Source organism: Myodes glareolus, chromosome 5 (genome assembly GCF_982192425.1).
Source record: "Myodes glareolus chromosome 5, mMyoGla1.1, whole genome shotgun sequence".
NCBI classification, from domain to species: Eukaryota; Metazoa; Chordata; class Mammalia; order Rodentia; family Cricetidae; genus Myodes; species Myodes glareolus.
Genome location: NC_142030.1, coordinates 61,157,560 through 61,169,698, shown reverse-complemented (window position 1 = coordinate 61,169,698; position 12,139 = coordinate 61,157,560). Strand labels below are relative to the sequence as shown.

The 12,139-nt window shown below is 39.8% G+C and overlaps 2 protein-coding genes across 6 annotated transcripts in view; one reads left to right on the top strand and one right to left on the bottom strand.

The window, feature by feature from the left end:
* Mroh9 (maestro heat like repeat family member 9) overlaps positions 1-11,134 on the bottom strand; it is a 67,610-nt gene extending 56,476 nt beyond the window's left edge. For all 3 annotated transcript variants that reach the window (XR_015737895.1, XM_048421351.3, XM_048421352.3), the window contains exons 1-7: positions 11,002-11,134; positions 8,306-8,362; positions 7,023-7,069; positions 4,540-4,619; positions 3,834-3,969; positions 3,158-3,244; positions 1,859-1,963 (exon numbers count right to left, since the gene is read on the bottom strand). Coding sequence is in view for 2 of the 3 variants with exons in the window: in XM_048421351.3 (XP_048277308.1) it covers positions 1,859-1,963; positions 3,158-3,244; positions 3,834-3,969; positions 4,540-4,619; positions 7,023-7,069; positions 8,306-8,330 (480 nt within the window). In the remaining variant the exon portion in view is untranslated. The remainder of the gene's footprint in view (positions 1-1,858; positions 1,964-3,157; positions 3,245-3,833; positions 3,970-4,539; positions 4,620-7,022; positions 7,070-8,305; positions 8,363-11,001) is intronic.
* The window catches only part of LOC125391771 (uncharacterized), a 252,517-nt gene that overhangs the window by 26,238 nt on the left and 214,140 nt on the right, over positions 1-12,139 (top strand). The window lies entirely within an intron of this gene.

Below are 12,139 nucleotides of genomic sequence, written 5' to 3'. Positions count from 1 at the left end.
ACCAGAAAGTAAGATACATCAATCATAAGAAACCGAAACCATGAGACACATATTGCATTTAGAAGTGTGAAATAAAGCTACGTGTATTAAAACATCAATGGGACACAGTGTTTACAAGCCCAATTGAAGAACCGTAAGTAAACACAGGGCAACCGTGGTAAAGCAAAATGAGGCAGTGGACACGTGGCTTGACAGGGCACATCACACTGACAAGGACAGAGTGCAGTAAAGAGGAGAGTAAGGGAAGGTATAGACTTTGGTGTGGTTAACAGAAAACTCAAGGATTAGCTGTTGGTAGCACAAAGGTCCTTGTACTCACAGATAGCACTACAAAACCCGGGAATGTTAAACACATGGAGCTGGGGCTGGAGAGGTGGCTCAGCAGTTAAGAACCCTGACTGCTCTTCTAGAGATCCTGAGTTCAATTCCCAGCAACCACATGGTGGCTCATGACCGTCTATAATGGAATCTGATGCCCTCTTCTGACCTGTAGGCATACAGACTGACAAAACACCCATATATTAAAAAATAATAAGTAAATAAAATTTAAGAAAATAACACCCAGGGTGTTTTATGTTTTCAAGAAAAATATGCACAACCTATTTTTCTATCCAGAAGACCAGAAATGCAGATGGTTAATAGCCTCTTGATCTGCACTCTCTGGACGGCCAGGTTATACCAAGCTCCCATGTGCACGATGGGAGGTGGCTAATAGTCTAGGTGATCTTTGCATTATCTGTATGGCTAGGGGTACTCTCTCGCTCCCACAACCAGTACTGGAGGTGGCTAATAGCCTAAATGACCTCTACACTATTTGGTGATCAAGACCATACCAGATCCTTAAGATAACAGAGGTAGCCTAGCTCTAGAACCCATCTTCTTGAGAAGAGTTTCGATAGAATTGTGTTGTTTTGTGCACAGGAGATTGTATTACACAAGAAAACTTTTTTCCCCAAAATCATACTGTACATAAATATGTTTACAGTAACTGCTTGGGGTCAGATTCTAGAAGTTTGAATCAACATCAACTAACTAACTAACTAACTAACTAACTAGCGTTGAACCAGATTTCCTTCCTGCCTCATGTGGATTGTTGCTCTACAGGACATGTCGTTTGCCAAGATCCCCTCCATCCCCCAGCTCCACAATTAGTTATATACATTTAAAATTAAAGTCTAAAAATACTTTAGAAAACAGGATAAAATATGTGACATTACAGATAATGCTGGGTCAAGAGAGAAGAGTCTAGATAGCAAAAATCTGGGGTTTTAGCATGTTCATAGTATGCGTATAAAGTAGAGTGCTGTTTAGTCAATCATTGGAAAAAACACTGCTTTAACTGAGTCATGGTCTTGTAGGCCAATGTCACTTTCTAGATAGCCCTGTCTCCCAGCCCATTGGAACCGAGCCAGGATCCCAAAGGCCTGTCAAACAGCCCTGATGTGGGATTCCCCTCCGTATACTGTGAATACCATTGGTTAATAAAGAAACTGTCTTGAGCCTGAGATAGGGTAGAATAGAGCTAGGTGGGGAATACTAAACTGAATGCTGGAAGAAAGGAGATGAAGTAAAGAAGAAGCTGTGGAGCCACCGCCAGAGACAGACTCACTGGAACTTTGCCGGTAGGCCATGAGACTTGTGGTAAAATATAAAATATTGGAAATGAGTTAATACTAGATGTAAGAGCTAGCTAGCAATACACTTAAGTGATTGGTCAAGCAGTGATTTAAATAATATAGTTTCTGTGTGATTATTTTGGGAGTCTGGGCGGCTGGGAAATCAACAAGCAGCCTCTTACAATACAGCCCTCTACAAACTCAGTCTCAAGTTGACAGCCCTCCTGAAGTTGGTGACTTACATATTTTCTGACTCTCTTGGCTGCAAAGATTAGCACTCTGGTGATGACCATCATGGCTCGTTCTTGCAAGTACTGTTTATTCTGATTTATCCACGTGACCATTTCCTGTTGGAAACATAGCAGCTGTTTCAGAACCGCAATATTTTCATTTTTGAAAGGTTCATCTTTGTAGTTTCCAACTTTCCCAAGGCAGGCAGCAGCATCTATTTATTAGTCCATATTTGGTCTGATTTTATCTAAAACTACAACAAAAACCCAACCCTTCAACTGTTGTACGACTTTCACTATTATATTGACACATTTGTGTTTTATTAATTTTATTCAACAGTTACTAATATTCATTATAATCCAAACTTTCAGGTGTCATTAAATGTTTTGTATAAGACTATGATGTTATGCCACCTCTTTGCTTAAGCTCATATTTTCCCTTTTAAAAGTATAGTATTTGTGTTTCACTTTTAAGAGAGTACTGAAATTGTATCTGATCCAGCTATGGCAACTGACCTGAGAACTATTCCGTGTCTTGATTTATATATTCTGGAGACAACATCTTGGGTTCTGTGTGCCTGCAGAACTACCACCATGAGGACACTGCTAAGATTTGTGGTTCATACCTTCCAGAGATGTGGATGGAGCCACACCTCGACCTGCCTGGGTCATAGCCAGGAGAGTGGAAGACCCAACCCACTGTGGTGGCACTATTTCCTGGGTGGGTGGTCCTGGTCTATATAAATGAAGGAAGTTAGCTGAGCACAAGCAACCTAGCAAGCAGGCACCAAGTGGGTATCATTCCTCTTTGCTGTCTGAATTCCTGCCATTGTGACTTCTCTGCAATTGTGGATTATAGTTTTCAGTTGTGAGTCAAATAACCCACTCCCCTCTCTCTTAAGCTGTATTTGTCAAGGTGTTTAATCACAGCTACAGAAATCAAACTATGACACAGTACTTAACTCCAGCAGTGACGGGACAGGAGACAAACAGGTCTTCCCACAGAGTCGCCATTGTTGTTTAGACTCAAGCTTATACCAACACTGTTCTTTTTCCATCCTAACAACCTCCACATACTTCCACAGAAGACATGACTTCTCAGTAGCCAGTAACACCATTTCCTAAAATTTAATCTTTTAATAACTCAAATAAAGGAAATGGGTAACTCTGTGAGTTATTTCACACCATCAAAAGTCTAGAAAAAAATTCCAGCCTCCCAGTACTAGATGGACAGACGAATATGGCCAATTAGAAATAAACAGAACATGCTGGACTGTTTATATTGTAACAAAACCATTTGCTTTGCTTTACCTTTAAGATCTGTATCTTGTAGAAATCTTTAGACACTAAAATAATAACAGTATCTTCATACATGTTGAAAATATTTTCATATAAATTCTGAAATACAGAACAGAAATGTGCAATTAGCCAGCCAACCTTAAACAATATTTTACCAAATTTGTATAGCTTTGCAATTTAAGCACCCCAGTTTCCTCTGTAAACATAGATGAGAAAGGAGAGGGGGAGGGGGCAGCTCTGCTGCTAAGACCTGACTCACTAGCATCTTCTATCGCTCATTAGCATCTTCTATCTCTCATTAGCATCTTCTATCAGTTGCAGCTCCAGCTTATGGCTAACATGCACCATGTAGCAATGTGGACAAGACAGAAACCACAAATGTTGCTGATCTTGATCTTAGGCTTCTTTGTATCTCCATTTTTCTGTGTCTGCCCCCATCCTGCCTTTCAGAACTCTCCTACAAGCTCCTTTGCCTTGCTAAACCAATTAACTCAAACTATCTCCACTCCTTTGTTCCTAGAAACCTTGCACAATCTGTTAAATCCTTATCGTGGTGAGGATGTCAGGGATATGGGTTAGTAAGACAAACAACAACGCAGGCAGGAGATTCTAACCACAGGTGTGCGCCGTGGAGCTTGCTGTCATATGTGACAAGGCCTTATCATTAGACAAGGAAGGAAGAGCCTACCTCCAGGACCTCCGTGTCCTCGGAGTTCCTTCCCATTGCTTGCACTGTACTAAGATCCGGCAAGGAAAATATCTTTCTGAAAGATAACTCTAATATCCTCATCTGTGACTCAAACTGCAGCAGCGGATCAACGAAACTGACAAGAAAAAGGAATAGAATGGAGTCAGTGAGGTTTCAAACGTGACCTAACTCAGTTGGAGTTTTCTTAGCATAAAATGTACAGTTTTGGGCTTAATGTGACATGTAGGTTTTGATATTCTCTTAACAATAGTGCATTAAGTATAAAAAATGATGCCTTTTGAAAATATGGTATACAGTTATTTAGAAATCAGAATCTAGTTACCTAGAATAAAGTTATAGATTGATTACATGCCCAGCCAAATCCATAAATCCCACAGTGTACTTCAGATAATTAGACAGTATTATTACCACATTTTCCTAGCCAGTGATACTATGTTTTACACATATCAACATTTCTTGTATTGTGTGCATCTTCAAGTTGATTGTAAAAGAAACCTGTCCACCATCAACCAAACAGTATCTGATTTTCAATGCAATCCAGAAACTCTAAGAGAGACCCTAAACAGTAAACAATGCTTGCTGAAACTGGTAAGTGGAGAATGATTAAGGATTTATTATGTTTCAAATCTGTAACACTAGCAAGGTATTTAGTTAGTGAAATCAGGAATCATTATCGCTTACATACCTAGAGTTCATGGCCAAGATAATGGATTGATCACTTAACAGGCCTGAGTATGCATCCATTAGCATTTCCGCTTCAAACTCCTAAGGCCCACAGAAAAAAACAAAAGCCAATGAATCAAGAATTACAGAACAGCGATAGTCCCAACACCATGGTCAGGTCTCCCTTTTACAGAGAATGAAGGAAGCAAATCAGATGGTAAGAGTTTATAGGATTAAAACTAGAAGTTCTGTGACTGAGCCACAGTGTTGGCGGCTTTTTACAGCCAGTCGTTCTGTTTTTATAACATTTCTGACTATCTTTGTACGGGATGCTCTTTACCAGGTGTGTGTCTATATACCACTGAAAAGCTGAGTGTAATCTATTTGGTATAGGGTCAACCCATAGAAATACTAGCTAGGTGACTGAAGTTCAGTCTTGCTGAGGAACACCTAAACTCACACTGGAGAACAAGGATCAAGTGCCGTTTCATGAAAAGCTATCTAATATAACCACAGGACCACTGAACATGGTAATTAAAGAGATGTCAAGAGGAGTATGCAATGATTCCCTTCCAAACTGGAAAAATAGACCCCAGTTAACCAAATCAACCCAGAGAAAAAAGAGTAAAGGTATCAACACATTGCAAAGTGATGAGGGAGGAGGTCTGAAAACACCATCCTCCCAAAAAATCAAAGAAGTGAAACTGAGATTTCAGAATGTTTTGTTTTTAGTGCCAACAGCCTTGGTACTAGGCTACTGTCTCTACCACCAGACTTAGAGTTTTCTTACTGGCTCTGTCACTTAAGAATTATGTCACCACAGGAGAGTAACCTTCTGCCAATTTTTGCTTCTTTTCAAAGTGTGAATAATTCAGCACTTCCCCTAGAGGGCTGTTAGGAGGCGTGAATGTTTGCTCATTTTAAGCATTCAGGGATTCTAACTAGTATGCCACAAGTGTCTCCTGTGTATTAGCCGAAGTTGTTGCTTGAATGGGGAAGGTTGCTCTCTCTCTGTCTCAATCTCTCTGTCTGTCTGTCTTTCTCTCTCTCACTCCCTTCCTTCCTAATCTGAGGCTGTACCTCTGAAATTGAGGACATTTTTCCTTCCTTCCCCCTACCCGCCATTCTTTCCTTGCCTGCTTCTTTCTTTCATCTTTCTTTTTTCACTCATGACAAAATATCTTATCTCCCTCCCATTGGTCCTCACTTCTGCTCCAGTAAGTGGTGTAAGGAGCAGTAGCAAGTAAATCCCTGTTCATGAGGAAGTCCTTCCCTTAGGGCAAGGTCATGGCGTGTTCTGTTCTTTGCTTTCTTGTATGTCTGTGCCCCATCTTCTTCCTGGGATGTACTTCGCTTTCAACTGGATATTTGCCATCCTACAACATCCATTTAAGTTTTCTCTAAACACAGGTAAATTGGAAGGGCCCTCCGAGCATGCACCTGTCTCACTGAACCTGTTGTACCTTCTTTATAAGTTACTGACATTTTTTAGCAATAACTTAAATCACTTCTCTGCTGGACTCTGAGCAATTTAAAACTAGTCTCTGAACTTCATTTTGTGCTGCATCTCAAAGCTGCAGCATCATATTGGACATGCTCCAGGTACTTTAAAGCTGCTTTTGAATAAACGAATGGATGAGTAGATGAATGAAACACCAACAATTTCCTTTTTCACCCTTTGAGTTGGGAATGCTGGCGAATAATTTCATGTCATAGCGACATTAAACTCATCCATCAACTGTCACCAATCCTTTAATTTTAATTATCAGTGATATTTTTATACCTGGGATCATAATGAAACTATGCATAAAAGTTTTAATAACTATACTGGCCCATTCCTGAAAGATTACACATTTTATTGTGGTGGTGTTCCTTGTACTAGTTTTGACTTAAATATCAGTACTAAAATGGTAATAGAGTTTGTTAAAGGTTCAATAGTTCAGTCCATGTTTTTTTTTAATAAGGCTGATGGATGAATACTCATTAATACAGTGGGTGTTTTACATACTTAAAGAGCAAAGAATATAGAATTAATTCTCTGACCTCTAGTAGTGAAGGACAAGAAAAGTATCCAAAGGCCTAGGACAAAAACCACAGAAGATAAATAGAAAAAGAGATGCGTAGCAGGATGACCCTGACCAGACAGATAACATCATGGGAAGTGAAGCTGGGAGGGAGGGGCTGCAGTTTGGTGATTTCCACAGTAACGAGTGCAGAGACTTGGAGAGCCATCAGGCTGTGGTGGTGGGTGGAGAATCAGTAGGTTTGGGTTAGACCCTTTAGAATTGGTGCTGCAGGTCATTTCCAAATGTGCAGGAGAGTGATTGAGAACATAATGCTATAGCGGAGAATAACATAAACGATAGTTCCCCACCAAGCTGTCTTCATCTACCTATGCAACCTAAGTATTAATTTCAACATATTTGTAATAGAGACAGTGAGTGCAAGTTTTCCCTGAAGAGGAGACTTCTGATGCACTAAGGAATGTCCTAGAATATCACATACCACGTGGCGCCACTGCATAGTGGACTGCAGGGTCTGGAGATGAGTCACTAGGCAGACAGAGGAGAAGGTGTGTTAGGATTGGAACGATTCTCTGGTCACTGTAGATCTTATCTCTAAAACCGAAGTTGTGTTGACTTGAATGGTAAGACCCCACACATACAGATGCACACACACACACACACACACACACACACCCCACAGACAAACCCATTAGGTACATTCCAGAGCAACACTTAACAGAAATTAGCAAATGCTAGATTGTCACATGGAAAAGCAATGTGTCATAACTAAGTGGCATTTATTTCAGACAGAGGGTGTGCAAAAGCCTATGATCCAAACTATGATTCTAATCTCAGCATTAATTTTTATAAAAAGAAAACATTTACAATAATTTTCATTGTGGCAACATTTCCTGATAATGCTTCAGCCTACTCTTGTTGACTATTATAAATGCAATAGATATGTAGTTGATTTTTTAAAATTGTGAACAGAAAATAGTTTTCTGTGTAGATATCACCCAGTATATCAGAACATTTATATATATATATATATATATGTGTGTGTGTGTGTGTGTGTGTGTGTGTGTGTTTGTGTGTGTATATATATATATATATGTTGTCCACTTCTAGTTTTTGCATATGATGATCAGGGAAAACTTGTATTACTTCTCTTCTTAAGGAATTTATACTAAATATTCATCATATAGTGAACTGCAAGTGCTATGAATTTCTTATTGGGCAATAAGAGCAGATTGCCTGTGTTCATGGGTAGGGTTCAATATCTGAATCTCCCTGTCTGTATCTTACACACACACACACACACACACACACACACACACAACCACATACACACATACCACACACACACACAACCACATACACACACATACTACACACACACACACAACCACATACACACACATACCACACACATACACACAACCACATACACACACGTACCACACACACACACACGTGTAAAATATACCATACACCCACATACAGAGACATACACATCACGGAGATAGACACATTCACACCACACACATACCACAAATACATACACACCACACAAACACAGAGACATACATAGAAAACACACACACATATACAGACACATACCACACACACATATAGACACACACATTCATACAACACACGTACACAGACACATACACATTCACACCACACACAGAGACACACACACACACCAGTATCCCAATAGTTCAGACCCTCCATCCCAATAGTTCTTCTATCCCAGTAGTTCAGGCCCCAAAGCCTTACTTTTATTTGAAGTTTCTTGGACCATGCTGCCAGGTGAGTTAGAGTCTTCTAATAATGCTGCAAGAGAGGGCAGGGCATTAATACACAAGCTGGGCCTTTCTGTTCACTTGGTATTACTCTGTCCATTTGACACTATAGTGTTATAAGACGTGAAGCTTACATTAATTCCCAGCTTAGGTCTGTAAGCACCGCACACTCAGTTTCCTAACGAACACCAACCCTTAGTCACTTCAGCTTCTCTGGGTCCAAAACTAAGCCTAGCCTTTTCATGCCCTCTGCTCAGCGCCCTCTTTCCCAGACGCAATGGTGTGAGCCAGGACCGCTGTCTCATCAAGCTGGCTGGGCATCCTCTTCCAAGCTCACTTCGGTTATTGGTATAACTCACTTCTGGGGCTCATCAGGCCTGTTCCTTGTTCTCTGGTGGCTGTGGCTCAGCTCCTAGGACCCACCTCCCATTCCCCATCATAAAGACCATGCCATGAGCCTCCCATACTGTCATGTTTCCAACAGACTAGAGCAGGAATTACAGGGCTTGTGAGGTAAAGTTGGGCCCACTTGGATACTCTCTCTTTAGCTTAATTCAAAGACAACATACTATTGCCCTTAATTATAGCTTTGAAACCTCTTTGCCTTAATGCGTAATGAAAACAAAAGCTAGCATGTTCAGAGACTCAGTTCTAATCTTTAATTTTATGAGGCAGGAATACTGGATCCAACAACTCTGAGGTTTGTCTTTAAATTCCTCTCATAGACAGGCTTTTCATGACTGTATCCATTATAAATTGTGCTCTCTCAGTGCGTGATTCTTTGTAAAACAGTAGCAGCAGCAGCAGCAACAAATCCATATCCACCACCTCGAAGTCCACTTGCTTCTTCTTACTATTCTGTTTCCAGTAGGAATTTCTCCTCTTTTTATTTTCAACCGTCTAAAAGATTCCATTTGTAGCTGCTACCACTATAAACTGTATTGCTGTGATTTAGTTACAATTTAACCGGATTTATGTCTCTTAATAGATATTCAATCCATAACCATTTATTAATGCAGTGGGATGTCACCACAGTTTAAGCTAAGTTTTGTTGTTGTTGCTTTTAAATCTTTTATTACATTTTCACATTGTGAGTGTGTGTGTGTGTGAGAGAGAGAGGAGGGGAGAGGGAGAGGGAGAGAGACAGACAGACAGACAGACAGATAGAGACAGACAGACAGACATTGAGACAGACAGACACTGAAACAGACAGGCAGAGAAGAGACAGAAGCCAACTCATGTGCTCTTTTAATACGAAGGATCTATATTTTTGAAATAATGATTGACTTACTTTTTATTTTTTTAAACTTCAGACAGAACTTGCTACTTCACAAGTAGCAGCGAATACAAAATTTTCTCACTTCTATTTTCTCCTCTTTCTCACTCCTCATAAACTATTTGACTGTTACTTAATAAAATCTCTATGCCTTTTTGTTTGTATTGTATTACTTGATTAATAATCATCTCTAAGTGTTAGCATGAAGCGATCCCTGTACCTATGTGATTTTCTCCATATCTTCTACTTTATTATTTTATTTGCAAGTCATTTATGTAACATTTACACACAGTTTGCTTATGGTATTACTGTCTTTTTCTATGCTTTAGCTCTGTGTTTGAGTAAATCCTGCGTACAGAACTAGGCTTTTTCTGGTCGTTTCTTGCTGGGTCAAAATTCATTTTCTACTCATTTATTGGAGAGCTCCTGGCAATTACATCCCTTGCAGTCTTCGCATGTTCAGAACTGTTTGCTCAACTTTACTAAATAAGACATTGACTGTTGCTGGCACTCTTGGGCTACTGTGTTTCATGAGGTTTTCTTAGATGTTGCTCCACTGTCCTCTGGCTCTGCTGGGGAAGACACAAAGGTTGACTCACTTTTTCCTTCCTTCTGTGTAGAACTTTGCACTGGATTTCAAAGAATTATTTATCTTTTAGAATGGAACTTTAAGAGCGTATAGGTCACCACTGATGGTTTTAAGGTTTCTAGAGGCATGGTGAACTTTGTGATCAATCATTCAAGGCAGATTTTAGTTAAGTATCTTGTGTATTGCTGGTGTGTGTGTGTGTGTGTGTGTGTTCAAATCTTCAGGTCCTTTTAGCTCTTCCCGGCCTTTCCTGCATGTTTAGTATCTCTCTGGCTGTTTCCTCTGTTCTGTATCTAACATAGTTCTTATTCTAGTTTTCCTCTACTTCTCCAAGCTGCAATGTTTGTTCTCTAAATTCTTCAATCTCTACTTTGAAGCTCACTTTACAGAGATAAAATCCATTCATTAAATGTAAAGATCTTGCTTACTTATTCTTTAACAATATTTTCCCAGTTATTTAATTGGCATTTGTTACTCCCTTTTTAATGGAATCTCTGTTTGTATCCTACATTGTCTCTTTTTAAAGGCATTTCACATTTGTAATGAATATGGCTGCAATGTTCTCAGTTCTCTGGCTCTCAGGATCTCAAACATCACTCTGTGCCATTGAGTTCCTGGGTTCCCAGCTTCCACGCTGTAAACTGTGAGACTCTTCTGTCGTGAGTCTCTGGCGAGGTAATTTCCTAACTTATTCATAGTTTTTTTTCTTTTAATAAAACAACAACAATAAGTACAAGCTAAGAGAAGAAGAAACAGGAAAAGCACGCCTTTGACTGCATACAGAAATAATGAAACAACCACTTACTGGTCTACAATTTCTCTGTAATTTCTGATGACATAAAGCAGTAAAGAGAAATCCCGTTACACAAAGGTAAAGTACTTTGAATAGTTATCAGCAAGATTTCTGGGAAATGTTGACACCTGTCATGGCAACCAATGTTTCAAAGATTCCATTCTAGAATGGTTCTGGCACCTGGCCAGAATGTGCTGACATAGCCTCAGGGTTCCTGATTCTCATGGTCACTACTTGGGGGTACTTCCTGATTTCTAAAGAGGGATTCTTCATATGATTCAATAGAAGTTGGGTCGATTGGATAGAAGGTTCACAAAGATGACCCAGTGGTTAATTAATAAATGGAATGAGCATTTCTCATATTTGATTTTGTGAAAATACAAACCAATTAATTATTATTTTGCAGTTAATAAGTAAAAATGAAATAAAATAAGTAACAATCATTTTAAATATTGGCAAGGATTTTTTAGAAAACTGTATTTTCTTGCTCAATTGCTGGAAGGACTAATGGATATAAATAAGTCTAGAGCAGTTTATGGCAAAATTAAAGCCTGCAGTCTAGAATTCCCAATTGTAGGTCCATTGACCACAGAAAAATTTATGAAATTCATGTACAATGAGCTATGGAAGCCAGTGTTCATTTCAAAATTCTCTGGTTAGCAAGGCTGATGCTAAGTTGGCCTGTATGTGTACCTCATGGCGAGTGGAACCTACACAGTTCCTGGGGTTATACCACAGGCCCACGACACAGCAGCTGACAATACAGGCTGCCATGAGTATGTCTCACTGGGACGCAGCCTGTGGTTGGTGTAGGCATGCTCAGAAAATATGACTGTGAACTCTGGTCCTGAGGCAAGGACTACTTGATTCTGTCTGGTGTTGGGGTTCACTCTGATGGGACTCTGTGTTCATTTCTTCATTATACTCAGCTCCATGTTTGGGATCTTCTCTGTACCATGAGATGAGATGAGCTTGCAGAATGGGTGGTGGAAAGAGACCCTTGAGTGCCAGGCTAACATATATACAAACCCCTGCCCCATTAGGCCACAGGGCAGGAGCTATAGGATCTGTGTCATGCTAGGTGTCTCACTCTGGCTTACTTCATACTAGATTCCTAGGGCTACTCTTCAATCTTGTTCCTTTGTCCATG